The sequence below is a fragment of the Schistocerca serialis genome, chromosome 7 (genome assembly GCF_023864345.2).
Source record: "Schistocerca serialis cubense isolate TAMUIC-IGC-003099 chromosome 7, iqSchSeri2.2, whole genome shotgun sequence".
Taxonomy (NCBI): Eukaryota; Metazoa; Arthropoda; class Insecta; order Orthoptera; family Acrididae; genus Schistocerca; species Schistocerca serialis.
Window position 1 is genome coordinate 307,288,581 of NC_064644.1, and position 27,453 is coordinate 307,316,033.

Consider the following 27,453-nt stretch of genomic DNA (forward strand, 5'->3'; position numbering starts at 1 on the left):
TTCATTTGCTTTCCACATAATGTTGCTAGTAATAATGTATCTATGATATGCAGAGATTGTTTTCATTTGAAGTGTTCCAATACCACTCAATTCAGTTATAAATTTTCATAGTCAGTAATACATAGCACGTGATCAAATGAAAACTATTGAAATTACACTGAATAAATGAGACTAGAAATTTCAACAGTTCTATTCACAGAGTACTATCATACTAGATAAAATGATCTTGAGTTTCTAATAGATTCTTGTTGTTTATGTAACAAAACTTTACCCTTCATCACTATGCAGGTAACTAGTAGATGGAGATAATGTTTCTACAATGCAGAGATACTTTGCCAAGATCTTGAGTAAATTACTATGGCTGACCAACAGGGCATTCACTTGATGTTGGAATGTCTGTTGGAGACACATGCTGCCACCTCTGTTGTTTTTTCTTCTGGTCTACTGTATTTTTTTGATGTGGAGTTTGACTTTTCACTATTTTTGAAGGCTGCTGTTGGTTTCCTGTCAACAGATTTAGTTTATGTACCGGCATCACACGTGTGATTAAAATTTAATACAATAAATTTGTTTTCTTACTTCTCCTTTCTACATAAACTCTATTTTATACTAATGTAAGCGAGCATTTGTGGTAAAGATGTCTGAATTGACCTTACTTCAATTATTTAAGTGTGATGATGAAGCTGCACAGTCTCTGACATATCACACCTATAGCATCTGTGTTTAATCTCTGAGATATGACATTTCAGTGCTCTGGATTAACTGCAGTAAAGTGTTCTCTCTTTTGCTGAGGACATTATAAAACTTTGCACTATCATTAATTCTTCTCTCCATTTTATACATCATTTTAACAGAAGATTAACAGCTGATTAACAAATTTTAATATATTAAAAACAGATTCAAACTTTCATTCATCAAAAAGCTCTATGTTCATTTGCTTCATCTTAAGTCTTATCTGTTATTGTAAATTACTTGGTCAAGCCATCAAATGTATGTGCTGACATGCATTTGTTGATTAACTGTACAGTTACGACCAGGAAAAAATCTGGATAATTGTGAGTAGGGCTCACACACCAAGGGTTCCATGCAAACTTAATTATATACATAGACAGTTCATCCATTCCGGGAGTCTAGAATCTTGAGGATTTTTGCTTGTTATTGTTATCGATACTGCAAGATATGTGACAAAAGTGGCACTATGATTTGATTGCATTAACTTGGAAGCTTATATTTTTTACACTGCCAAGGGACCATAGTCCTCAGTATGTGACATAAATTTGAACTCAGTACATCTATCCGTTCCTGAGAAAGAGGGTTCTTAACAGTCAGTCAGTCAGAGAGACAGACAAAGTGATCCTATAAGAATTCTTCTTTTACCAATTGAGGTATTTATGTCCAGGTCTTCTTTAAGGGTGGCCACAGCAAGTATAGAAATGACATAATTTCTATAGACCTCAGTATTTTTTTGTATCTGGCATGTCTGTATTAGTTTTAGAAACAATGTAATTTCTGGAGTTTCAAATCTTAATGTGGTAGCACTGTTGACTCTTTTGACAGTGTTGTGTGACGTATTTATTCTAGTAATAAGATCTGTTGTTGTTGAAGATTTAGTTGTTTCTTAGACAGAACAGAACATTCTTGGTCTTGGTTATCTTATCAGATGACGAGGTGCAGTTTTATTTTAAAGTTATGTAATAATGTAAAACTCAAACAAATGAAAGAGGGGTGTGAGGAATGAAGTTGAATACAAGAGTAAGGTAATTAAAAGAGCATGTGTTCAAGGAAGTGAATACATAAGCTATGCAGAAATAAAATTTTTGGCAAGAAAAACAGGTGAGAAATGCAATTTTAAGGAAGCATGCTTTGCTAATTTTGATATATTTCATCAAATATCTTTGTTAGATAGATTTAATAATCAGAAGAGCAAAGACAAACAGAATATATACTTACAAGGTCTCATCGCCTGTAACAATGCACAAAGACCTCATCCGTCTAAAAATGTGTCATCCATTAAGCGTAGTCACTGTTTTAAATACTTCATTATACTCAATTATGAAAGGAAGGAGGTCTGCCAGAAGGTATTTAAGCTTTCCATGATCTTAAGAGTGACAGTAGAATCAGCTGTCTAAGAGAATTGAAGACTAGAGATTCAAAAGAAGCTAAGTACCATTTCTGTGAAAAGTTACATTTCGCTGTCAATAGGAGTTACATGTCAAGGCCATTACCTGATGATAGGTGCTATGTCCGTACATGCTCCCATTAGTTTTCTATGCACACTCATAGATGGCATTCAAACTATGAGCGTTGTCGATGTGTGCTAAGTCTACATTCTACCACTGGCTCTTTGCTGTTCATCAGTTGACATTTGTTGATGAAGATGGCTGAGGTTATGATGTGTTGTGAGTCTGAATACTGTGATGATCCAAACACAATGAGGAGACAATGTGAAACTGTAAGTAAGAGAGTGGTGGAGAAGAAAAGAAGAGTGTCTGGTTTATTGTGCAAGACAGAAAAAGGAAGAGAAAGACCTCCCAGGCAACAGCCAAGAACACAGGTGTGAGATGAGTAAATCAAATATTAATGCTCCTCAATAAGAGTATCTATGTAACAGTCTTATGATTGAAAACAAATAATATAATATTGTAACATTATAATGTGTCTTAATATTTGGTTTTAGGTTACCTGTAAATATGGGTATTACTGTGACTCCTTATCAGGAGAACATAAGATGAACTCATTTACTATGCTCAACCAACAAGATGAGCAGACATAACTTACATTCTTAATTATTCCACTTGAACATCAGTGAAATGGAAGGTATGATACCCAACAGAAAGTCGCTGCCAGTGTACATTGATTTTCATGGTTCCTGATGGTGATGGTGGACATAAACAAGTATGTAAGAACATTTTTAAGGATGCTTTCAGTATTTCAAAGAAATACTGAAAACTAGTGATAATGTTTTCAAGGACAAGAGAGGTTGAGCGTTTAATAGAATATACACTGATGAAGATTGGCAGAGTGTTTGGGCCTACATCTACATGCTGCGTAGAGATGTGAGTCACTACGGCAGAAAATGCACAACAAAGGAGTACTGAAGCCCTGATCTCAATATGAACAGGCTTATCACTCTATTCAAAGTAAAATATCCCAATAGTACTGTGACAAATAAATTTTACAGAAAAGTTTTCCTTGCAGGTTTTCTGCACATATCCTTCACAAAGCCGCAATCAAAAACATGTCAAACATGTGACCAATTAGTTCTAGAAGGTAAAGTAAATGACCAGAATGCTGACGAAGTTAAGCAAGGACTTGAACTGCAACACTGCAAAGCTGAAAGGGCCACATCACAGTTAAGAATTGATACACTTGTTCCAACGTTACCAAACTGATACTTCCACACTACCCATAAAGCTGTTGGAGATTTATGGGTAGTGTGCAAGTGTTTGTACCTTCCCTTGAACATTCAGAGCTGGAAGAGTGGACAACGGTCAATGTCCTGAAGAAGGCAAGTTGACAACTGGCAGAGCTTACAAGGAAATAAGAAAAAGGGCTCATTAAGTATGATACCATAGTTACCTGAAGAGCTCAGGAAGTTTTACCAGGACATTTGTGGTTAAATGCACATAAAATGTCACAAGATGGTAATTGTTATTATTATTCCATATCATCTTACTATTGTAATTATTGATGAAACAGTACAAGATCAAGGGACTTAGCCCTTTGTTGTCATTTTCTTTGTGATACTACGGGCATACTAGTTGTTCAGTTAAGTAACTGAGTTTTACTTGCCAGGTCACAGTGAGCTATAGTGTGACTTACTAATGTATTATTTGCACTAAGACATTCCACAAGGAGTAAATTGTTTTTCTTTAAATGTCTCAAAACATCCATTTTAGCATTTAGCCCCTTTTGAATTTATAGTCTTCAGTTGATAGCAGGTAGGTTCCAGTTGATTTGAGAGGAAAAAACCCCCACAGCAAATTCAAAGCCTATCAAAATTAAGTTGCTCATTCATCAAAACATTGACTCTCTTCCAAGAATACAAACCCACTATTCCTCCATGATGAAAAATTACCTTGATGCAAAGTTAAACATGAAAATCATGTTTTAGAAGATTAAGTAAAAACATCTTGAAGTAAACATTACATGTCAGTACTATGCTAAATACTTTAAACACCATTTTCACCTCAGGTTTTGGAGGCCTCCGGTAGATACCCGCTGTACATCCGAAGTTTGGGGAACAGAAACTAAAGTTCCCATTCCTTAACAAGAAGGCAAAGAATGTTGCTGACACAGAATCAATGATCTACAAAAGAAGAGCTAAAAAAATTCACACTACTCTTTAAGCTTCAATGATGACTACATGCAGAATATTTCAGTGCCTAATATTCCAGTGCAGGAGTTGTTCTATCTTTGACAGTTAAACCTCAATGTTTCTGAAATTCATAATGCAAAGTCAGAAGGAGGTCATTTTTTACATCTATGATGAAACCCAGGGTAACAAAGGGTCAAATGAAGTAGCTTCTTTGGTTCTGGTTTGCAAAGATAATTACATTCCAAAGGATGTGGAGGAACTGAACCACTTTCGTGATGGCTGTGCTGGTCAAAACAGAAATCACATCATACTAAGATTTTTAATGGCTCTTGTAGAAACAGAGCATTTTGATCAAATCCAGCACTTCTTTCCCCAGAGAGGATAGTCTTTTCTCCCCAATGACCATGATTTTGATGTTTTGAAGAGGCTTTTGTCAAAGCACAATCAAATTTATCTTCCAAAAGAAGTATGTGAGATAATAGTAAATTCAAGACTCCCTGATAATTTCATAGTTACTATGGCGTGATTGGTGGCCTCTTCTATACAATAAGATAGTAAATTCACAGGACAGTGTGTATCTTCCAAGAAACAAGCATATGGCATTCCACATATCAACAGTAAGGCAATTCAAGTACTCATCTCAGCACTCAGTGCAGTAGCTCCATCAGTGTTCATCAACACAGCAGTGGAACATACATTGGTTCTGAGGGGCACTGGCAAGTGAAATGTGTGCTTATCACAAACAAGTGCATACAACAGATAGGTGTCGATCCCTGGAGGTAAGCATGCTGACTTTAAGAAGGTCTTGCTGCATATTCCTGATGAATATCAGCAATTTTACCATGAGATTTTGGAGTCATTGATAATTTGAAGTAAATTGTTTCAGTCATGCATTTGCATTATGAACTCAAAACATTATAAGATTATTTTTGTTGAATAATTTAAAAAATAAAAATGTTAGATGTCCCAAACTAATGTTAATGTTCAAGGCAATATATTACTAATTCATGCATTTGTGTAAGTTTGCTGTATAAGTCAGTTTTTAAATGTTTTATGATTATGATTATTATTATTATTAAGTTTATTATTATTATTATTTTCGATTATTCCCATTTAAGAGAGCATTTGAACTTGAATTCCTTTATGATGATTGTTTATGTTTTTTCTGAGCCCAAATTTTCTTCATGTGTTCACTGTGTTGTTTCTTTCGCTCCGCTGTCCATTTGCATCCTGGTCTCTTCTGTGTTGTGGTGTCAAATTTATGTTTTTTGATGATGTTCCTGAATTCAGTTCTATTTTCTGCATCGTTTACTGTTATGTGTGCTTGTCTGAGGTCCTCTTCAACTTCTTCCATCCATTTTGTTTTTCCCCTGCCTGAGTTGATGACTTTAAGAATTCGCTTTGAAATTCTGTTTTCATTCATCCTGTGGATATGTCCGTAGAACTGCATTCTTCTTTTCCTTATTGTATCCATAATCTTGTCTGTGTATTTATATAATTCTGATATTGGTCTCCTCTTCCAGATTCCTTGCTCTTGTATCAGGCCAAAAAGTTTTCCTGAGAATTTTCCTTTCTTGTTTCTCTATTTCTTTGATTTTAGTTTCCCCACCTATTTGTGTTGTTTCAGATGCATACAGTGTCTCCGGAAGTACGACAGTGTTGTAGTGCCTCAATTTTGCGTTAATGGATATGGACTTTTTGTTATAATAGTTCCACGTGAGTTTATAAGCTTTCTGTAGTTTTTTTATTCTTTCCTCATTGGCCTTTAGGTTGATCCCTGATGGCCGGATGATTTCTCCCAGGTACTTAAATATTAATTATTAAGTTTATTATTATTATTACTGTTATTATTATTATTAAGTTGATTACAACAGCACATTTCAGTGATAAATTTTCACATGAATTTGAATTAATTAAAAAAAATAAAAAAATAAAAAAGTCTTAACTCCAACCAGTTTGATCACTCTTTTGGCTGGGTCTGCTAGGAGCAAGAGATTGTGTTATACGTAAAATTTCTCACTTAACTGTAATCTTTAAAAAGGACACAGCATATTTTAATATGTGTTAATCTTTCTTTTAAAAACAGTTTTTTATGTTTCCAGAAAAATATGCATTTATGTAGTTAGGCTGTTTCTAAAATGACCAATTCAAATGGTGGTCGTTTTCCAAAGTTTATGTAACTGCAGCTGGAAAGTTGAAATAATTAATATGTTTAAAATTTAAACAAAATTGCTTGTCTTTACACTTTACTGGCGTCTTACAGGAATGTGTTTGAAATTAGTAATTAGTATGTAAGGCACAAATATAAGCAAGTCACAGAGTGTCCAATAAATAACCTAGTTGAACATACTACTGATGAAGTATTCATATAAAAGTATTAAACAGACTGAGTTTAATTCTAAAATATTAGTGAGGAAAAAACAAGTATTGGATTATCAGCAACTGCACTCACCTTGACGACTGAAAATGGTTCGAGCCAGAAAAAGTGAAGGAGCTTCAACAAATAGGTGGAGAGCCATTGATATTAACAATACAATGGCCAGATCTCCAGCATAACTGTGCATCTGTAATGTAAGTCAGTTATACAACAGTGGTACTTCCAAAAAACATAAACAGCAAGTATTTTGTTCCAACAACGAAAGCAAATGTAAATAAAAGAAAAGAATGCTCAAAATAAGTCCCCAAACAAATAAAGAAAGAAAACTGCATTACTTACTAGGTAGATGAGATGCCCAACCTTGTTTGAGTGAAGCTTCAGTGATATAATGAGAGAGAAGAAAACTTCAGTATTGGGTGGGAAGGTGGAAGGGGGGGGGGGGGGGGGGAGGGACGGGGGGGGGGATCTGGGAAATGTAGCTTTCATATAAAAGGCATATGTCACAAAATACACATCTTGTAAATTCTTTCATACTTTTCAGCTATCTGGAATCCACACACAGAGCCTGGAAGCCACACACAGAGGCACACATGGAAATATTTTCACTTAGGTGGTGCATCTGATAATCTCACCACATGTATAAATGGATGATGCCACACTATCAATGCAGCTCATTAGACCTATGACCAGTGGGTCATTGTGAGTGGTAAGCAAACAGCATCTCCAGCTGGCAGCTCACATGAACCTGAATGTGTTCTTCTCCATGGCCGACCAACATATTGACAACAACTCTGCATTACACTTTTCATGTTACAGCAGGGCCTCATTGGGATCTGAGTACAGTGACACTCAGTCTACACTATAAAGGTCTACTTCAGCAAAATATGATAGCATTTGAGTAATTGATTGATTTCAGCCTTGCATATGAGTGGTTTCTACCATTGTAATTCAAGCTGTGTCAGCTCCAATCATTTTCATTTGTGTGCCAGAAAAATCACAGGAACAGTAACTTATGAACTATACATCATTATTTCTGTGTTGAAGTGTTTTCAGCAAGTGTCCATAAATGACATTTTTGCTCTAAATTTGGGACTGCCAAAGCATCTGTGAATAAAGTGCCAAATGAGACAAATAAAGTCATTCAGAAAGTAAAATGCAACTGCTTATAAGCCTATATGATAGTGATCATCATTATTGAGGCAGTTATCAAGGAAAGATAAGTTTCTTACTGCTAGTTACTTAGTAAATGTTCCATATACCATTTCAATGATCTTCTTATGGAAATTGTTTATAATGAGTCATTTTACAGGATATGTATATATGACTGGTGTTATCATTAATGAACACATGTTTTAGTCCTACTCTTGCAATTACCCTTAAAACAATATTTTTTGTGCAGTTTCTAGTTGCTTAAGGTTTTGTGGACTGACATTTGAAATATATTCTCTCGATTCTTTGACTGAACCATTTAATAATATTTGTGCTGCAACATTTAGAAAGTAATTGTTAAAAGTACTCTCAACTTGTGAATTATCATTCACAACATTGGTATGCAGTTTAATTGTTATGATATGCTGTACACTGACTGCCCAGCATAGTGCAGCAACTTAAAATGGCATGGAGTCAAAAAGTTGTTTGAAGTCCTCTGCAGTAATATCAAGCCGTGCTGCCTCTATAGCTGCCCATAATTGTAAAAATGTTGTTGATGCAGGATTTTGTGCACAAACTGATCTCTCAATTATGATACTTAAATGTTCAATGGGATTCATGTCAGGCAATCTGGGTGGCCAAATTATTCACTCAGATTGTTCAGAATGTTCTTCAAACCAGTCATGAACAACAGAGACCAGGTGACATGGCTCATTGTCATACATAAAAATTCCATTGTTGTTTGGAGATATGAAGTCTACAAACTGTTTCATATGGTCTCCAAGTAGCCTAACGTAACCATTTCCAATCAAAGATCAGTTCAGTTGCACCAGAGGACCCAGTCCAATCCAAGTACACACAGCCTACACCATTATGGAGCCACCACCAGTTTGCACAGTGTTTTGTTTTCAACTTGGGGACTCATCTGACAAGGCCATGGTTTTCCAGTCATCTATGGTTCAGACAATATGGCCATGAGCTCAGGAGAAGCACTACAGGCAGTGTACTGTTAGCAAAGGCCTCACATCAGTTGTTTGCCAAATTTCACCACACTGTCTTAATGGATATGTTCGTTGTACGTCCCCTGTTGATTCCTGTTATTATTTCAGGCAATGTTGCTTGTCTGTTAGCTCTGATGACTCAATGCAAACACTGCTGCTCTTGGTCATTAAGTGAAAGCTGTCAGCCACTGCACAGTCCATGGTGAGGGGTAATGCCTGAAATTTGGTCTTCTCGGTACATGCTTGACATTCCTAAATGGAATGTCCCATGCATCTAATTCCAACTACCAATCCACATTCAAAATCTGTTGATTCCTGTCATGTGGCCATAATACTGTTGGAAACCTTCTCACATGGACCACGTGAATACAAATAACAGCTTTGCCAAAGCACTGCCTTTTTATACTTTGTGTACGCGATACTGCTGCCATCTGTTGTATCGCCCCAAGGGCAGAAAACCCCAGTTAACAAACTTTGTGGAAACTTAAAGTAGGGAAGTGAGTCATCTTGACAGTGACGGCAACTATTGATGATAAAATCTACACTGGTAATATTTTGATTAACACCTATACCATTCAAATACTGAGAATAGCACACAAAAAGGGGAGATAAACGAACGGATTATCATAGGTTCTTTATGAAACATCTATAGAATAAATTCAAAATTATATGAATGAAGGCTAAATCCAATAAGGTAATTCAGTCAAAGATAACATTTTCCATGGAAGAGAGTTGTAGCCGCATTGAAAAGGAAATTCAATGTGACTACAATGCAACTCGGATATGGAAATGTTCAGTTAGTTAGTTGCTCTTGAGTCACTCTAGAGTACGTTTGCGATAGTTGTCTGGACACAAATGCTATTAGAGTGTTTCAGTTTTGGAGGTTTGATAATTTGTGAGGTAGAGACTGAAGTATTGTTCAGTCATTCGACTGATGAAAGTTCATCTTTACCGTTCTAAATGTGACTGAATAGTAAGACGAGTGTTAGAGTTCAATTGAGTGATATTGGTTTATCAGACTTAGCCTTCGTACTGATGAACAGTGACAAACCTTCAGAGCAATGGATCAATGACAGTAGGACACAATAAAACGAAGACACGAAGATGACAAGTACGCCGATTAGTCAAAAGTTGTCGTCAGTGTCACAATTATTGAACTGAACAGAAGTTAATCTTGAATGACATATTTGTGTGCATCTAAGGACAAACAATTAATTACAGAAAGAACAATAAAATATGAGTCAAAAGATAAATCTTATGTGTCGCCTAACTCACTAAACAGACAATGCAAAGTGTATTAATGCAAGTTGATTGACTCTTTAAATATTTTAAGTGACTAAATGAGTACATGAATAATGGACAGTGAAGAGTGATTAATTTAAACCAGTATTATGGTGTATTAAAAAAGCATTTACTCCAACATAAGTTATCTCTGGAGTTATATCAGACTGTTGTTAATAACTGGATGTTTTTATTTCGTCACAGAGCTAACCAGGCATAAAATAAAAATAAATGACTGCAGTTTACAAGTTTGCACAAGCTGAGAAGACTGTCGTGGACAGATAACAGAATATTTATAAACCACATGAGGAGTTGTGTTCTTGTGAGAGTTACAGGTGCTGTTCCACGTCATACCGATGGGGACGAACATCATTACGAGTCTCGTCTCCCCCCGGCGAGTGAAGAAGGAGGGAAGGAACGTCACACTGTATATGTGTTTATCACTATCCCATGACTTGTCACCTCCTCAGTGTATTATCCCCATTATTAGTTCCTATCAGGATGCACACTTCTTGACTTTTAATAATTTTCCTTAAAATATTGCAGTATTTTTTGTATTATGCCAATAATGTCACATATTGACTTATTCTTATATAAATTTTCCTCTTCCTCTTACAGGAGATTTTAATTCCCTTAGTTATCATCAGCTTTCTTTTTTATAATGGGACCTTCTTGATAACTTTTTACACAAGCAACTTTCAAATATTGACAACAATTTACTGTGGAATAAACTGAATTTGACATTAGCATCTCTTGCTGCATATGCCTCACCCCATAACACCTCATTTAACTTACTCTTAAAACATTGTACCCTCACTAGTTTATATGAACCTGACTCAGGACTAATATTATACCAACCTGTCCTCAGTGACTGTACTCACAAAGTTCCTGCTTCTTTAAGTGTTTCATCACTTTTTAATTGCTTCCCCCCTAGACAATTCTTAATTATTTTGGAAAATATGAATATCACTTGGCACTAACAGAGCTGTCATGTAACGAGTTCAGGTAAAGCTTTTGTTTTATGAATTTCTGTTCTATATTTTCTTTTAAGTCATTCATTACTGAGTAATGATCATCTACTGCTATCTGCTCATGTTTGTATTTCCTTCATTGAATACAATACAGCATTTTTTCTCATGGAAGAAAAAATGATTGCATTTTTTATACACATATTGTTTGTTTGGTCAGTAAATTTCATTAGACTGAACATTTCAGGCTGTGATATCATGGGCTAAAGTAAGAGCTCAATGCTGTCTCTGGCACTGACCTTCCTCTTGGAAGTTTCAGTGTTCAAGAAGTATACAACAGTTGTGATCTTCCATATTAACAAGCAGGTTTGATGACATTGCAAAGACATGACAATGCTTGCCTTCTGCACTGACAAGACTCCTCTGGCCATATATATACACTCGGGCTTGCAGAGCAGATCACTGGCATGGCAGAGTTATCCATCAACACTCACCCTGTGTCCATCTCCACTGCAAGTTCGACGACACTCTACTGATGCAGCAGCTATTGCTGCAGCCTAGCTGCAAACCTACAACCACTGCCTGATGGCCTTGCCACCTGCCTCCTCCTCATGGGCCGGCCGCGGTGGTCTAGCAGTTCTGGCGCTGCAGTCCGGAACCGCGGGACTGCTATGGTCGCAGGTTCGAATCCTGCCTCGGGCATGGGTGTGTGTGATGTCCTTAGGCTAGTTAGGTTTAAGTAGTTCTAAGTTCTAGGGGACTTATGACCTAAGATGTTGAGTCCCATAGTGCTCAGAGCCATTTGAATCCTCCTCATGGTCCAAGGCATGAATGGAGGGCCACCCAGCTCCATACAGCCAGTGTCCATCATCACCAGACAGTGATGCAACCAGCAGCCCCAGGTTTAGCCCATAGTCAACACTGCCATCTGCCATATCACTGGGACACTAGGCCTCAATGTCTCAATGTTGACTGGCTGCCACTGCTGACCATCGACCTATGTGCTATTGCCAGTTGGCAGTATATTAGCATCCAGTGTGCCATGTAAGCACACGCACACAGCTTTCCGGAGCATGCATGAACCACAAGGCTTACTGTCATGTTTGCTGCACTGACATGTGGACATCACATGCTGTGCCAGGGCTGTGGGCAAACACATGTAATTGTTCAAATTTAATGAAATCACAAAACTGTTATGTTCTCCAATTGACTTTCTGCAGCCAACCTCTATGGACTCCTGACTCCCTCACCACCATATGAACCCAGGACCTTTAGGTTGGAGTCAAACACCAACTGACTCCCACATGTCCATCCTCAAAGGAGCCCTCCTCTTGTGGCTCAGGACCACCCAGAACTGAATCACATTTTAGCTACCTGTCTTTGGGGCCTCCCCACTACATTCCTCACCCCTCCCACTGTGGTATTCTGTTACCCACCAAACCTACACAAAATCCTTGTCCATCCCTACTCCGCCCCTAATCCCAAGCCCCTGCCTCATGGCTCACATCTCTGCAGCGGACCTAGATACAAAACCTGCCCCGTACATCTTCCCACCACCTACTCCAGTCCTGTCACAGGTGTCTCCTATCCCATCAAAGGCAGAGCTAACTGTGGAGCAACCATGTGATCTAAAAACTAAGCTGCAACCACTGTGTCACTCTCTATATTGGCATGACAATTAATAAGCTGTCTGTCCACATGAATGGCTACTGCCATGCTGTGTCCAAGAAACAGTTGGACCTCCCAGTTGCTGAACATGGTGCCCAAGATGTGCTTCACTTCAATGACTACTTCACAGCCTGCACCATGTGGATTCTTTCTACCAACATAAACTTTTCTGAACTGTGCAGATGTGTAAAATCTCGTAACAACATATTCTTCATGGCCTCAACCCATGCAAGTCCCTGTCCACCATCCATCCATCCCCTTCCTGCTACCCTGCTTCCATACCAGCACTAGATATGCTTTATATTCCACCAACACTCCTTTTCTACTTCTCTCCTCTCCCCCTCCCGTCCCTGTCACTCTCCCCCCTTCCCCAGCACAGCCTCCCAACACTGCATCTTGCAGCAATATCCTGTCCCCACTGAGTTCTTGCACACTCCCATAGGCAGGTAGCATCTGCCCCACCCCCTACCCTGCTGCTATCGCTCCCTCTCCCTCTCCCATTCCACCTCCTTAGCCCCACCACCCACCCCAGCAGATTGCTGCTTGCATCAGGTGCAACTGCAATCAGGCTCCAGTGCCCAAAGAGAGGGAGTTGGAGTGAATGTGTACATGTGTTTTCTATTTCAGAAGAAGGACTTTGGCTAAAGCTTAACATTTTAACAGTCTTTTTCATTGCGCCTGCCTGCCTGCAGCTCAACTCCTCCTCTACTTAGTGAGTAGCAATTTATCATTCCCATGTGGTTGTTATTCCATTCAGGACTTTTCTTTATTAAGTTTGTACATAACAGAGAAGAACTGAATGTTGAAAGGATAAACAGTGCATTAGAGAGATACAGAAACAGGTGGATAGAGCATGTGAGCAGAATGTCAGAAAAAAGACTGACAAAACGACTGTTGAGATACAGTCTGAGAGGAAGTATAAACTCTGGTAGCCCAAAATGAGATGCACTCAACAATAACCTTTGAAGATGGAACATCACCTAGTGTAATCCCTGGAAGTGAAGATGATGATAACATGATGAGAAACTAGAAATGAGAGATTACAGTTTATAGACATCTTCTTTTCAATCAAAATATGATATTCAAAATATTCAGAGAATATAGTTCCCTACATTTAACTGTAGTAGTTTTCACAAAGACAAGTGAAGTAATTGCTCCCAATGACATTGCACAATAGCACAACTGAAAATAACCTTTAAAAATAAAGGTACTGGAAGTCATAAAATAAAAAAAGGATCTTTCTTTGGGAATGCATTGTACTGACACAGTCATGACCCTTTGAGTTAATATGACTTTTTGTTGTTCATTCTATTTGAATGATATTTCTATGTAGTAAAATTGTACTCAATAAACTCTTCTTCAGAAAAGAATTCATGTGACCAGTTAAACAGTTTAAGAACTAAGTGAGACTACATACCAGAAGATACTCATCCATGAAGATTGGTGTTCGTATTCTTCCACTATTAATGATTAAGACAGCAATATGTGTCAGAAAGATGCAATATGAAAGTCGACTCAGTGGTTGCCATGTACTGCTCTCCAGAATGCCCTTGACAGCATCACCTGCCAATTAAAAAGAATTTTAGTCAGTACATTGCTTCAAGGGTAATTTCAGTTTTTTCTTTTCTTCAACAGTACTTAGTACAGTGTGCTGTTGGCTCAAAAATCATTAATGTTGTTTTTTTTTTTTTTTTTTTAGTATCCAGTTACATTATTAGTTACAGAACACATAAGTAGACTGATCATTTATTTCCTGTAAACCTATCAACATGCTTTTCATGTGTATAATGTAAGCACACCAGACAATAAATTTATCACACCCAGGATAATATCACTTACCACTACCTCTATAGTCTTGATAATGAACCCAATTCTTCTGCGAGTAAGGAAGCCCACAAGTATCTTCAGTTATGCCACACCCAACCGAAGCCACTCATTGATGATTACATCCAAATTGCAGGAATGATGATTTCTGTGTTTGAACTGCTGTTCCAAATAGTCTCACACATTTCATACAGTATTAAGGTTAAACCATTTAGCAAGTCAGTAAAGATGTGATAGTGTGCTTGAGTGTTCATCAAACCAGGAATGTATGTGTGCAACCCTGTGAACATGGCTGTTATCTTGGAAGCATACTCATCACAAAGATGCAGAATAAAGGACAAGACTCATCAAAGTTCACGTTCACAGTAAGCTGAATGAATGAAGTCAAGATGCTGTATGGAAAAAAAAACTCCAAATGTCATCAGACATGTCACCATCATCAGGTGCATTGACAAACTGAGCTGCTGAGGGAATGCAGCTGACTTATAGCCCTTCCCACTGCAAGCCATTCCCTCCACGATCTGTGCCTGATGGCATGAGTCAGCAGTCGCAGAGATGCTTGCCTCAACATCTGCAGTAGCGTTGATGTACTTGCCCCAACTGTCATGGTCACTAGATCACTGTGTTTGCTGATCGTCATCTTAATTATACCCAGTGCTGGTCCCAAGCCCAGCTGAGATTGTAGCCACAGTCTAGATTAATAAAATGATCCCTGCTGCAAATTTCAATGGCTTCTCTGACACTGCCCCAGTTTTTGGAAGTTTACACTAAAATCCTGGTAAATTTGTATTCCAGCTCTTGATTCTCTGACAAGCAGCACTCTGTGACCATCAACTTGGGGTACATTAGTTGAGTGTGCCTGTGGTGTCCTTGGCATCAATCTTCGATGGTACACACTGTTTGTCCAATAAATCTGATATACCCTGGCCTTCTGCAAACCGAGGTCATCTTTGACACTTCCCAATAATGTGTAAGTTTTATTTCCAGTATTAACCAGACTGTTCCTGATAGTGTACCAGTGTATGGTGTAAAAGCTGTGGCTTCCTCTTCCTCCATGATTTCTTCAGTCTTTAGAGGTTGTACAGTAGTGGTAGGCTACGAGCACACTTAATGTGCCATTCTGAGTATCTGTGTTGCTTTTTTTAATATAGTTATTAAGTGTTCTAATTGCTGGAGCCTATTCTCTGCATCTGAGATAGCTGCCACCACCCTGAATAGAGGAATGGGGTAGTAAAAACACTAGTACACAGGACATGCACAATCTCAGATGTAGAGTGTCTCCCCTAAGAAGTGGAAAACCTCAGAACTGTGTTCTGAAAAAGCAGATACTCAGAATGGCACATCATGCATCCTCTCCTCCTCACAACTGCAGTCCAGCCTGCAGAGAAGGAAGAAATCGTGGAGGAAGAGGAAGCCACAGCCTACATACTGTACATTGGTGCGTCATGGGGAAAAAGTCAGGCACTTATTGAAAAAAACATCACATAAGAACTGTCTTTTGCCTGTCCAATAAAACACTGAGGAGTGTCAAAGATAACCTCTGTTTGCAGAAGGCCAGGCTATATCAGAGTTCTTGTCAACGGGGCAAGACATATATTAAACAAACAGTGTATACCATTAAAGATCAATGCTGAGAACACCAGTGGTACACTCGACTAATGTAACCCAACAAGTCAGCAGTCACAGAATGCTGTCAGAGAATAATGCAATGGAATACAAACATACCAGCTTTTAGTGCAGACTTCCAAATACTGGGACAGCGTAGTTAGAGAAGCCACTTAAATGTGCAGCAGTGATAATCTTATCAACTGGGACTGCAGCTGCAATCCCAGCAAGACTTGGGAACCAGCACAGGGTCCTAATTAAGAAGACACTTAGCAAACATAATGATCTGGTGAGCAAAGCAGACAGAGAAAATACCAGGACGCTACCACAGATGCTGACACAAATGCCTCTGAAACTGCCGACATTTGCCCTCAGGCACAGACTGTGGGGGATACAGCTTGCGGTGGGAGTGAATCTTAGTCAGCAGCATGCCATCCAGAGCTCAGATTGTCAATGCAACTGATGATGGTGATTTGTGTGATCGCCAAAATATAGTGCCCATTGGACACTATGGACCAGCAGTACATCCACAGTTCTTCGATTGATATTTTGTCTGTTGAGCCTTTCCACCCAATTTTTACCAACAACATATAAAAAACATTGGATTTCAGTCAGTTAAGGAAACATGCTTGCTTTAAGTAGAGTCTGCACAGTGAATAATTTGCAAGATGCCAACAAAAGCACTGAATCAAGTAATTAATATTAATTACCAATTTGCATGGGATTCATAGATTTTTTTTAAAAAAAGGCATCAACAAAATCTCTACTAACAGCTACAGAAAAACAAGTCACTGAATTGCATTATGTGAGTTTCTGAAGAATGTGTTGATCAGTATTTTGATTTCCAATAATTTTCTCCCAGGAGTGAAAAACACAGAATTAAATGATGAGTCAAGGAAGGAGATTCCATCTCATCAAAATTATTCCCAGCACCCTTAGAGAAAGTTTTCAGATTCTTAAACTGAGAAAATGAAGATAGAATACATGGTAGTAGAATATATCTGAACCACATTTGTTTCATTGATGATGCTATGCTGTTTGCCTTCAGTGTAAACTTCAACAACAATTTGAGGGGCTTGACAGTCCAAGTGTGTGAAAAGGCTTGAGGACTGATTTGTAAAAGATTTTTAAAAAATGTATAATCAAAACGTCGAAAATAAAATTTTATTAATATCAATGAAATCATACAAGCAGCTGATGAGATTTAGGGTTTAGTGCAGCTGAAGGAAACAAATGAACAAACAACAAAAGAACAGAATAAGGCTTGTGTGTGTTTAATAAACTAAATATTGTTTTCAAAATGAAGTTTCCAATGAGTCTAAATGGAAAATTAGTCTTGATTTATGGTCGTGAGACATGGATTGATTATGCAAAAAGCATTAAAAACTGAGTTTTGGTAATGAAGTACCTAGTAGACATATGCAAGTTGTGGATTACTAAGAGAGACAGGAAAACAAACAAATGAGTCAGAAACAGAGTGGAGTGCAAGACAATTATGACTAACCAGTTGAATGTATGGTAGATGGACTAAGAAACTTCTCTGATGGATTTAAAGCGAATTATTATTATTGTTGTTGTTATTATTAATTAATTACTTGTAGATGCACACACCTGTTATGTCTGCAATGCATGGTAAAGTCCAGCTATCTACCTACGGATGTAAAATGTCTAATGATGTTGATGATGAATCATATTACTAACGAAACTCTTGAAATTGAAGGAAAACACTGGAACACTGTATTATGAGTAGGAAATCAACTCCACCTTCATATGAGTGAAGCAGTTTCTAACCTGTTACACTAACACATAGTGTTCAACTCGCAACCAGCAGTTACCCTTTTTAGTAATTCCATTAATGATTGGAAATACAGTTTATCTTTCAAAATTTTCTGTCATTTTATTTATTCTCTTTGATAAATTACACAGGAATTCTCCACAAAATAATAACAATATTGTATATCATCCACAGTGATGCAAACAGTCAGAATATGTTCCTTGTAAGTAGAGTAGCACTACTGTAACATTCAGACATTATGAAAAGAGCTCAAATGCTATTATCACCTAATGTTTCATTAAAACTTACCTATAACTCCAAATCGGAGATTATGGTAACATGCAATGATAATCCATCCAAGGGCAAGTGCCCACGTGAATCGATGTAGAGCAGCATAGGCAGCAGACTCCAGTGTAGTTGTTGTAAGGCTAGCACATTCCTGGAGCAGGTGGTATGGCCCCCACACTACTGCACCCAGTACTAACAGGCTCACTGTCCAGCCAACACCAATGAGTACCTATAAAAATATTTTCATTTTTATTTAGTGTTGTAAGTTCATACCAGAAAATTAAGGCAATATCAGAATAGTATGCTGATCATGAAGCTGCCTTTAAGGATTAAAAAAAGAAATACTTGCAAATAATTTCACTTTTTGTTATATTATCACCGTACATACATGTAAATGCAATGTGATTATTATGCTCACAGAACCCGAGTTCAATTTCTATGACTAAATAAAAGGCTCTTTGTGTGACTACAGTATGCCCTTTACTTTTTTGTGTATGAAGTATAAGCAGCACCACTTGTGGTCCCTTCCACACAGATATGCCATGATCTAATTGTATTTTGTTGTCCTCTATGATTCACTGTAATCTATAAAGAACATCTGTTAGTGCAAATTTTATGAGTGCATTTGTAAACATAAATTATCTGCCTGACTTCAAGCAAAAAACAAGCACCTATAAATTCACTAGCAAAATGTGAAGTGCAATTTCTGAAATGTACACACTAGTGTTCATAATAGAACATGCTGTACCATTACTGTACAGGATGAAACAATGTGTTCCATTATTGCACAAACTGTTAGAGGCAGGAAAGGAGAGAGTATGGGAAGGAAGGAAGAGAGAGGAAGAAGAGAGAGAAGGAAAGAAAAAAATGAAAATTCACATATTAAAAAACTGATACTAAATAAACAGATATCAAGACCTAACATTTGCAGAGAATGGAATGATGCCATTACAGCCAATACAAAATGCATAAAGGCAGCTATTATAATAAGACAGTTAGGAACAATACTTTCTCAATGAGAAATATCAAGATGGAGAAATTGAACCCAACTATGTTAGTCAGAATGTAGTGCAATTAGGGAGTGGAAGGGAGATGTATGATGTAAGAAGCAGGCACATCAATCTTACGAAAATGCTCTGCATGCCATTAACATCAGAAGGCATCCATGTTGATGTTTCTAAAGTCATACCAATAATTATACACAATGAAGTTTGGGAAGCAGGAGACAGTTATTTATTTAAGTAAATCGATGAGAGTAGATCATGAGTCATGCCTGGAAAAGTAAAAGTCCTGTATTCAAGTACCAGTCCAGCACACAGTTTTAATCTGCCAGGAAGTTTCTAACCATCATTATGTTCCACTGTCAGTACGTGACTATCAATTATTGTCTTCACTCCACGCAATAAAAGCCACTTCTTAGGAGAGAGCAAATTGTTTACCAATCATACCATTCAAGCTATTTGTTATCCTTTGATGTAAACTTTACAATCCTATACACTGGGAAACAACTAAATTAAACAGTGCATATCATCCTCTTCCATAAGTCAATGGAATCAACTAATATTGGCAGACACTGGAAACACTGAAACTGCACTGATCCATGACTCTCAGTAGCTATCTACAATGTGTCGTGTTGCATAAGAGTAGTGTCCAACAGACACACATGTATTTTCACAGTATCCTAGCTGCATAGAATTATTGATAGGTCAGGAAAGTACGTTCATGGCTTTTAAATGTATACTGGGACACTGACAAAACTTGTAGGTAATGAGAGACGCATTGTCTAGTTGAATGTGTAGGTCAGCAGAGGAAAGGTGTAAAGAAATAAATGGCTCCACGTGGCTGGATCACTGACCTGTGCAGCACAATATCAGATACAGCTGGTACCTCAGTTCAATCCAAATTTTTAAAAAATCATTGAAAGTTACAGGTAATTACAATCCTTCATGTAATGTTCTGTTTGATGCATTTCTACAAGCATGTACTGCCTGTAACTGGTTGTGACACCTTTTGATGATATGAATAACTAAGGGTGATGTTACTGCATCTATATTCAGAGATATATAACCCACCTAGATAGCTGTGGGTGTTAAAATGTCACTTCCATAATGGGAAAGTGCACTGGCCATGGATCAAATCTGCAGGGGAGATTAACAATGAGGATTGGCATGTTGGTCAGTCTGGATGTGGTTTTTAGGTGGTTCCCACACTCCACTAGATGAGTACCTGGCTGGCACCCAAGTCCCACCGCAGTTACACAATTTGCAAACATTCAAAAATTTTCACTAACTTTCACATGACTAATATTACATGTCTACAGTTGGGATACACATATTTCGTCACAGTAGTTAACGGAATGGCAACAGTAAGGGCATCCAGTCACTCCTTAAATTAACCATACCAAATCTATTAATAACCACACTGAACCTGCACTGATGGGGATAAAGGTACAAGTAAAAGAAAGAAGAATTTCGGTGATATATAAAGCAGAGACTCGATATAGAAAATTTAGCACTTTAACACATTCTTACAACCTGTGTCTTGTTTTTTCATAAAGCAGACAAGAGTAAACTTAAACAAAAATGGGGGCAATAGGCAGATAACTCCTGGATATTAAGTTTTTTGCACTAATTCTGGTGACAAACTGTAATCAAAATTAAAATACTATTATCAGTTTCACTAAATTCTCCAGTCAGTTATTAAAAAAGCAACAGCTATCCATTACACAAAAGAAATGAAACACAAGAAAAAAATAATAAAAACAAAGTGAAAGAAATAAACAAAATATCAACTTGGATGAAACTGAGACCCCAAAAGGAAGCTGTGACAGAAATAATGGTACACTGAAATCAATGGCCAACAGTTTAAATGGTTACTACCAAACAATAGCATCAGACATTGTACTTAAGCAGCCATATGCAGAGGCATTCAATTTATTTTTGCAGAAACTGATGCACCACCAACAGACATTGGTTTACAAGAAACTTAGGATGAAATTAAACTGCATTAAGTCACTCAACAGCAGTAAATTTTTCTGACTCACATGGTGTTTCTAGCAGAGTATTAAAATCACACTATTGTATTGTATTTTATTGAATTGGGGACCTAGAAATGACAGACAGGCTTCATCCCTGCCATAGCCCTCAGTCGTTCACAACCACATAACAGCCTACAGCAGTCCACTCACCCCACTGCCCCCCTCCCTCCCCCCAGGAACATCTCACACCACCAGACAAGTGTAACCCCAAATGTTTGTGTGGCAGAGTATCGCTGACATAGTGTAACTGAGGCGGAATACGGAGAACAAGCTCGCATTCACGAGGCAGATGGAAAACCGCAATAAAAAACCATCCACAGACTGGCCGGCACACCAGACCTTGACACTAATCCACTGGGCTTGATGGGGCTACCCTTCTCTACAGGGTGTCAGAAGTGTGTCACCTCTACAGATCGCAACATAAATGGTTGCTGATGTCTACACTTGGATCAACAACCATGCCCCAAGCTACAGTGCGCAGCATCAAGAAACAGTAGGGTGAATGCAGAGTATTTTATTTTTTTCCCCCTGATAGTGTTGTGGAGAATCAGTCAGTCTTCTGCTATGTCTTTAATTCTGTTTTCATATGTGAATTGTGGCAAGTGAACCATGCAGTGTTCTGAGGATTGCAAAAACATATGTTACTTTGCTCCTGGTTAACATGGGCTATGTATATTGTAAGCAGGGGTTATGGTACAGTTATAACTTTCAGGTTGTTTTAAGGTGTTAACACATTAATGTTGAACAGCCACTCAGGTGGGAAGTTGCATCAGAGCAAAAAGTGGTGTGATAATGTTACAATAAAGTGTCCTCATCATGTGATTTTGTTTCTCCTGTTTTTCTGTTTTGCTGTATTTATGGGACAGAGCTTCAAAAATATCATTCTTGAAAACACAATGGTTTACCCTTGAGGAAGCGTAATGAGTTTTGGCAGTTGCAATGGCTCAAATGAGAGCAGACAATGCAAACACGCTTAAACAATTGAAGGCTGTGAGAGGGTAAAAATCTAGTTTACGTGCTCCTGCAACAGGTGCAGTTACCTGTAGCCAAGTTAATCCAGTCAAGAGTTTCGTGAGTGATAAAAAAGAAAGGGAGAAAAGTGGGCTACTCATGGGGAGCAGATTGTTGATCTATGGGTAAATTATGTTAAGACATAAAGAAATGGAGGCATTGCATAAACATAGAACTTGTGCAAGAGCAAACAGTCAGTAGTACAAAGTTAATGTTAAGAGTTGGTCACTGCAGAAGATAGTGAACTTGTGGAAATTGAGAAAAATGCAGTGGGATTATTAGCTCTAACATCTTGCAAGAATTCAGAGTCTGAAACAGTTGCAATGCCAGGCAAATTAAAGGTGTCATAATGAGATGAATAGTATGTGAATAGCAATATGGGTGATATTGGGAGTTAATGAGTGCTGCCTACAGGCCATGGAGCTTGGGTCAATTGTTATCCTGGATGGACATGTACAGAAAAGTATAAGTGCCAGTGGTTGTTTGTGTCAAGAAAAGCATAACCACAGAGAGTAGTTCCATTGCAGATACTGCAAAGGACAAAGAAAAGGCAGCTGATGACGTTAATTATGTTGCAAATGTTGCAGATAATGAGGTGGTACATACACATTTAGCTGCAAATATTGCACCAGATTCATCACCAACTTTGATGGTGGCACTCATATAGGAGGGGCGGGGGGCATAAGAGAAGAAAGAGGAAATTGCTTGTCATACTAGTGATCAGGCTGACAAAGAGATACCTAAGGATAAGAAGGTTCATAAAACTGTTCATACTTGCAATGTAATATTTACTGGAGGTAAGAAGAAGCGTCATCCAAAAACTGATCTTCAGTGGCTCATGATAGAACTTGGTGGGGCATTGTTCCAACTGGGAGGAAACTGATGCCAATAATGTGCAGCTGCAAGGTTCATCCCTCATAAAGGATGAACAGACTACATAAGGCAGACTTTTGTCACAGAGATAACATTCTGAGATATGTACCAACACAGTGAGTTAAAAATCCACCAGATAAATGAGAAGAAATGCCAAGCACAAATTATCAATTGAGAGGAACAGTTTACTGGTAAAAGATGATTTTTTAAAATAATTTATCAAGAAAGCTGAGTGCTGCAATATTATTTTTGTAGTTCTCTGTATTTGTTATATTATAATTCATTAATGGATAAGTGTGAAAAACAATGGAAGTTTAGTGAGCTGATAGCAACTGAAGAGTGCTGCATTACTGCAGATCAGGTGCTCCAGCATGTGCAGCAATACCTTAATGACTGACATTGCAAAATCATTATGATGATTGTGCCAGCATCAGGAACCATTGTGGTTCTAACTCAGATTTGTGGAGTCTGCATCTACATTCTATGACAAAACAAGATGATGAACCACAAAGGAATTATCCAAATGGAACATAAATTGGTAGATGTGATTTACAAGTACAGACAAACAAATGATTACAATTTCACAAAAATCGGATAATTTATTCAACAGAAAGAGCTTCACAAATTGAGCAAGTCAGAAACATGCTGGTCCATGTCTGGCCTTATGGAATCAGTTAGTCGGCTTGGCACTGATTGATAGAGTTGTTGCATGTTCTCCTGATGAATATTGTGCCAAATTCTGTCCAATTGGTGTGTTAGATTGCCAAAACCCCGACCTGGTTGGAGAGCCCTGCTCATAAAGCTCCAAACATTCTCAATGGGGAACAGATCTGGCAACCTTGATGGCCAAGGTAGGTTTTGGCAAGCACAAAGACAAGCAATAAAAACTCTCACCATGTGAAGGTGGGCATTGGCTTACTGAAATGTATGCCCAGGATGGCTTGCCTTGAAGGACAACAAAACAGGGCATAGAATATTGTCAACATGGTGCTGGGCTGTAAGTACCTTTGATGACAACTGAAGGTGTCCTACTATGAAAAGAAATGGCACCCCAGACCATCATTCCTGGTTGTCAGGCTGTATGGCAAGTGACAATCAGGTTCATATAGCACCACTGCCTAAGACAGTTCTACACATGTCAATGAGATTCCAGGCTGAAGATGTGTCTGAGATGCCCTAGACAGCATTGGGACACCAAATTTTGTGGAGGAGGGAGGAGGAAATTAGTGTTTAACATCTCATTGATAACAAGGTCATCAGAGGCAGAGCACTATTTGGACTACGGAAGGATGGAGACGGAAAATGGCTGTGTCTTTTCAAAGGAACTATACTGTCATTTGCATTATGCAATTCAGGAAAATCGTAGAAAACCTAAGACAAGATGCCAGATGTAGGTGTGAACCATCATCATCCCGAATGCAAGTCCAGTGCTAACCAGTGTGCTACCCTACTTGGTCCATTTTGTTGCCCTTCATAATAAGCAGTCCAGGACTTACATTTCAGCAAGATAATGCCTACCCACACATGGAAATAGTTTCTACTGCTTGTCTTTGTGCTTTCCAAACTCTACCTTGGCCAGCAAGGTCACCAGATGTCTCCCCAATTGAGAACATTTGGAGCATTATAGGCAGGGCCCTCCAACTATCTTGCTATTTGGGCAATCTGACATGCCAATTGGACAGAATGTGACACTCTATTCCTCTGGAGGACATCCAACAATCCTGTCAATCAATACCAAGCCAAATTACTGCATGCATAACGGACCAACACATTATTGATTTGGTTAAATGGTGAAGCTCTTTATCTTGAATAAATAACCCAATTATTGTGAAATTGTAATCATTTGTTTGTCTGTACATTTACATCACATCTACTGACTTATATCGCAGTTGGAATATTCCTTTGTGGAGCATCTTTTTTTTAAAAAAAAAATCTTAGAGCGTATTTTAGGTGGAAAATCGCTGCTCACCTGAACTCCCAGTGTGCCAGTTGACTGGGTCAAACTTAAAAATAATTGTTAGTAATTAAACTGCCAGTGAACATTGTGGTGCATGCTGGATTAGCATAAGAGAAGTAAAAATGTACTGTACATATATATCAAACTGTGAGATGTGTTGTCAAGACATTTTCCAGAGATGCAGATGTCTATGATTCAGTGGATCAGATCCATTGAAGAGGAGAGACGTGTTGCACCACAGCTTTGGCTGGCATAGCAGCAGTCATCCCTGGTACCTCAGTTCTGCTATGATCCAGGACAGAGAAGCACTAAGGCACAACTGCAACTGCATCTCCATAGCAGTTGAGCCTTAGTGCCCAGTGATAGTGGCCATGTATGTGTGAATGTGGGTGAGTTTTCTGCTTCTGAAGAAAGACTTTGTCTCAAAGCTGAATATTTCTAACAATCTTTTTCACTGTGTCTGGTTGCAGCTCAACAGCTTTGCTATGTGGTGAACAGCAATTGCTATTCCATCTTTAAACTCCCTGTATTTTTACTCATTGCCTTATGAAATGATATGATAATTCGGGAGCAGTGCACCTAAAGTACATAAACAGTTTATTCAGCAGTAGTTAGCATTAATGATATTGTGTACAGTAGATAACTGTACATGGTGCAGCAGTCTTTTTAATGGTATCAAAATTATTACTCTCTTTCTAATACATTTACTTCTTAATGTTTTTATTGCTGACAGCTATAATCAGTTTAGCCTGTGGTGTACACAGTGCAAGACAAAAATATAATTTTCATGCAGACATTGCCTACTTGTCTCAGAATCAGAGTGGGGTGAAGATATTTAGTAAGGTCCAGTCCAACACAAAGCAAAAAATTGGGAATTCCAAACTGTTGAAAGAAATTTAAAAACAAACCTCATTCATCACTGTTTCTACAAATTACAATTTTATTTGAAAGATGGAAAGGCTTTAATAGCTGAAGGCAAGTAGCATTGTTTGTAGCAAAGTTGCATGACAAGTAATGATGTACTGCCGTAAAAGAGGATTCAGTATTTACAGATATAGGTAACTATTTTGTTTGAAAAATACCATTGTAATTAAGTAAATATTAAACTATCAATGGTGAATGAACAGCAGCTACTTAGCAGAACACAGGACTGCAGCTTTTTTCAAAGCAGCAGCTTTATTTCTAATTTATGCAATAAAATTTAGCTAGCATAAGCATGAATCAGTATAATAACACTTCAATGTTAACACACATACATATTAAGTTTCTATGATTTCCTTGTCTTTTGTTAATGTATGTCTCAATGTGATATTACAAGCAACTGGTTTGACTGTTGCAGGATGGACTAAATCCGACAGGTCGGCTGTGGGTCTGTGTGAATGTTTGTTGGAGTGGCCAGCTATCAGATGGACCATGACTGGCAAGCTGAGTGGAAGTAAAGGTGGCTAGCAAGCCACGAGGCCCAGTGATCATTGAGGTTTTTCCAGGCAGAAGAAGGGATGTGTTCCAGCAATATGGTCACCAGATGAGCTAATAGGGAGGGACCTGTCACTTGAAATGTCATCACTAATATGATTTTAATGAAAACACATTAAAACTTGATATAAGCATGCTAGAGAAAAACAGATGTCAGTTTCAGTACCGTGACAGTGGGACTAGCTGATTGGACATAAATCTATGTCTGAAGCTTTAATAGTTAAAAAGTTATTGACATTATTACCATTGTTGTTTATAATAAATTTTAACCACTGAATCCATCATGGAAGTCACATTTATGATACATCAGATAAAAAGGGGCAATGCCTGCAGTATAATGAACAGATTATTTTTCTAATCAAATAATTACAAAAAATGTTAAAAACAATTTAGTTTATTTACATAAATAGTGCCATAACTACAAACTTCTCCACGGAGACACTAATGACCTTATCAACGTGAGTTTCTTCCCTTAACATTTCAATAACTTTGAACATGGACTGAATTGTAGTTGTGATTTATAAAATAGGTCAAGTTAGTCTTTTGACTAGAGTGCCAAATGTGACAATTTATGTGTTTCAGATTTGTTTAAAATTCTGAAAATAATATATGAATGAATTTCTTAAGAGACTGAAAAAGGACTGCATAGATTTTCACATGTTTGATCATAAGTAATTAGGTGAACCTGTTATGAATATTATGAATGGTTGTCAGGACGAAAGTACCTGCACTGAATCGAGGAGTAGGAGTAGAAGCTGTGTTGGCTATAATCAACAAGCTGCTGCCCTGAGTTGCAGTGAAATTAGAGCACCCTGTGGCAAAAGCTGCAACACCTCTGGTGCCATT

The 27,453-nt window shown here is 38.0% G+C and overlaps 1 protein-coding gene across 1 annotated transcript in view; it reads right to left on the reverse strand.

Annotated features, from left to right (window-relative positions):
• Positions 1-355: 355 nt before the first annotated feature.
• Positions 356-27,453, reverse strand: part of LOC126413034 (O-acyltransferase like protein-like) — a 190,135-nt gene continuing 163,037 nt past the window's right edge. The window contains exons 8-11 of the mRNA XM_050082928.1: positions 18,275-18,482; positions 14,180-14,325; positions 6,771-6,882; positions 356-504 (exon numbers count right to left, since the gene is read on the reverse strand). Of these exons, the coding sequence (XP_049938885.1) occupies positions 356-504; positions 6,771-6,882; positions 14,180-14,325; positions 18,275-18,482 (615 nt within the window). The remainder of the gene's footprint in view (positions 505-6,770; positions 6,883-14,179; positions 14,326-18,274; positions 18,483-27,453) is intronic.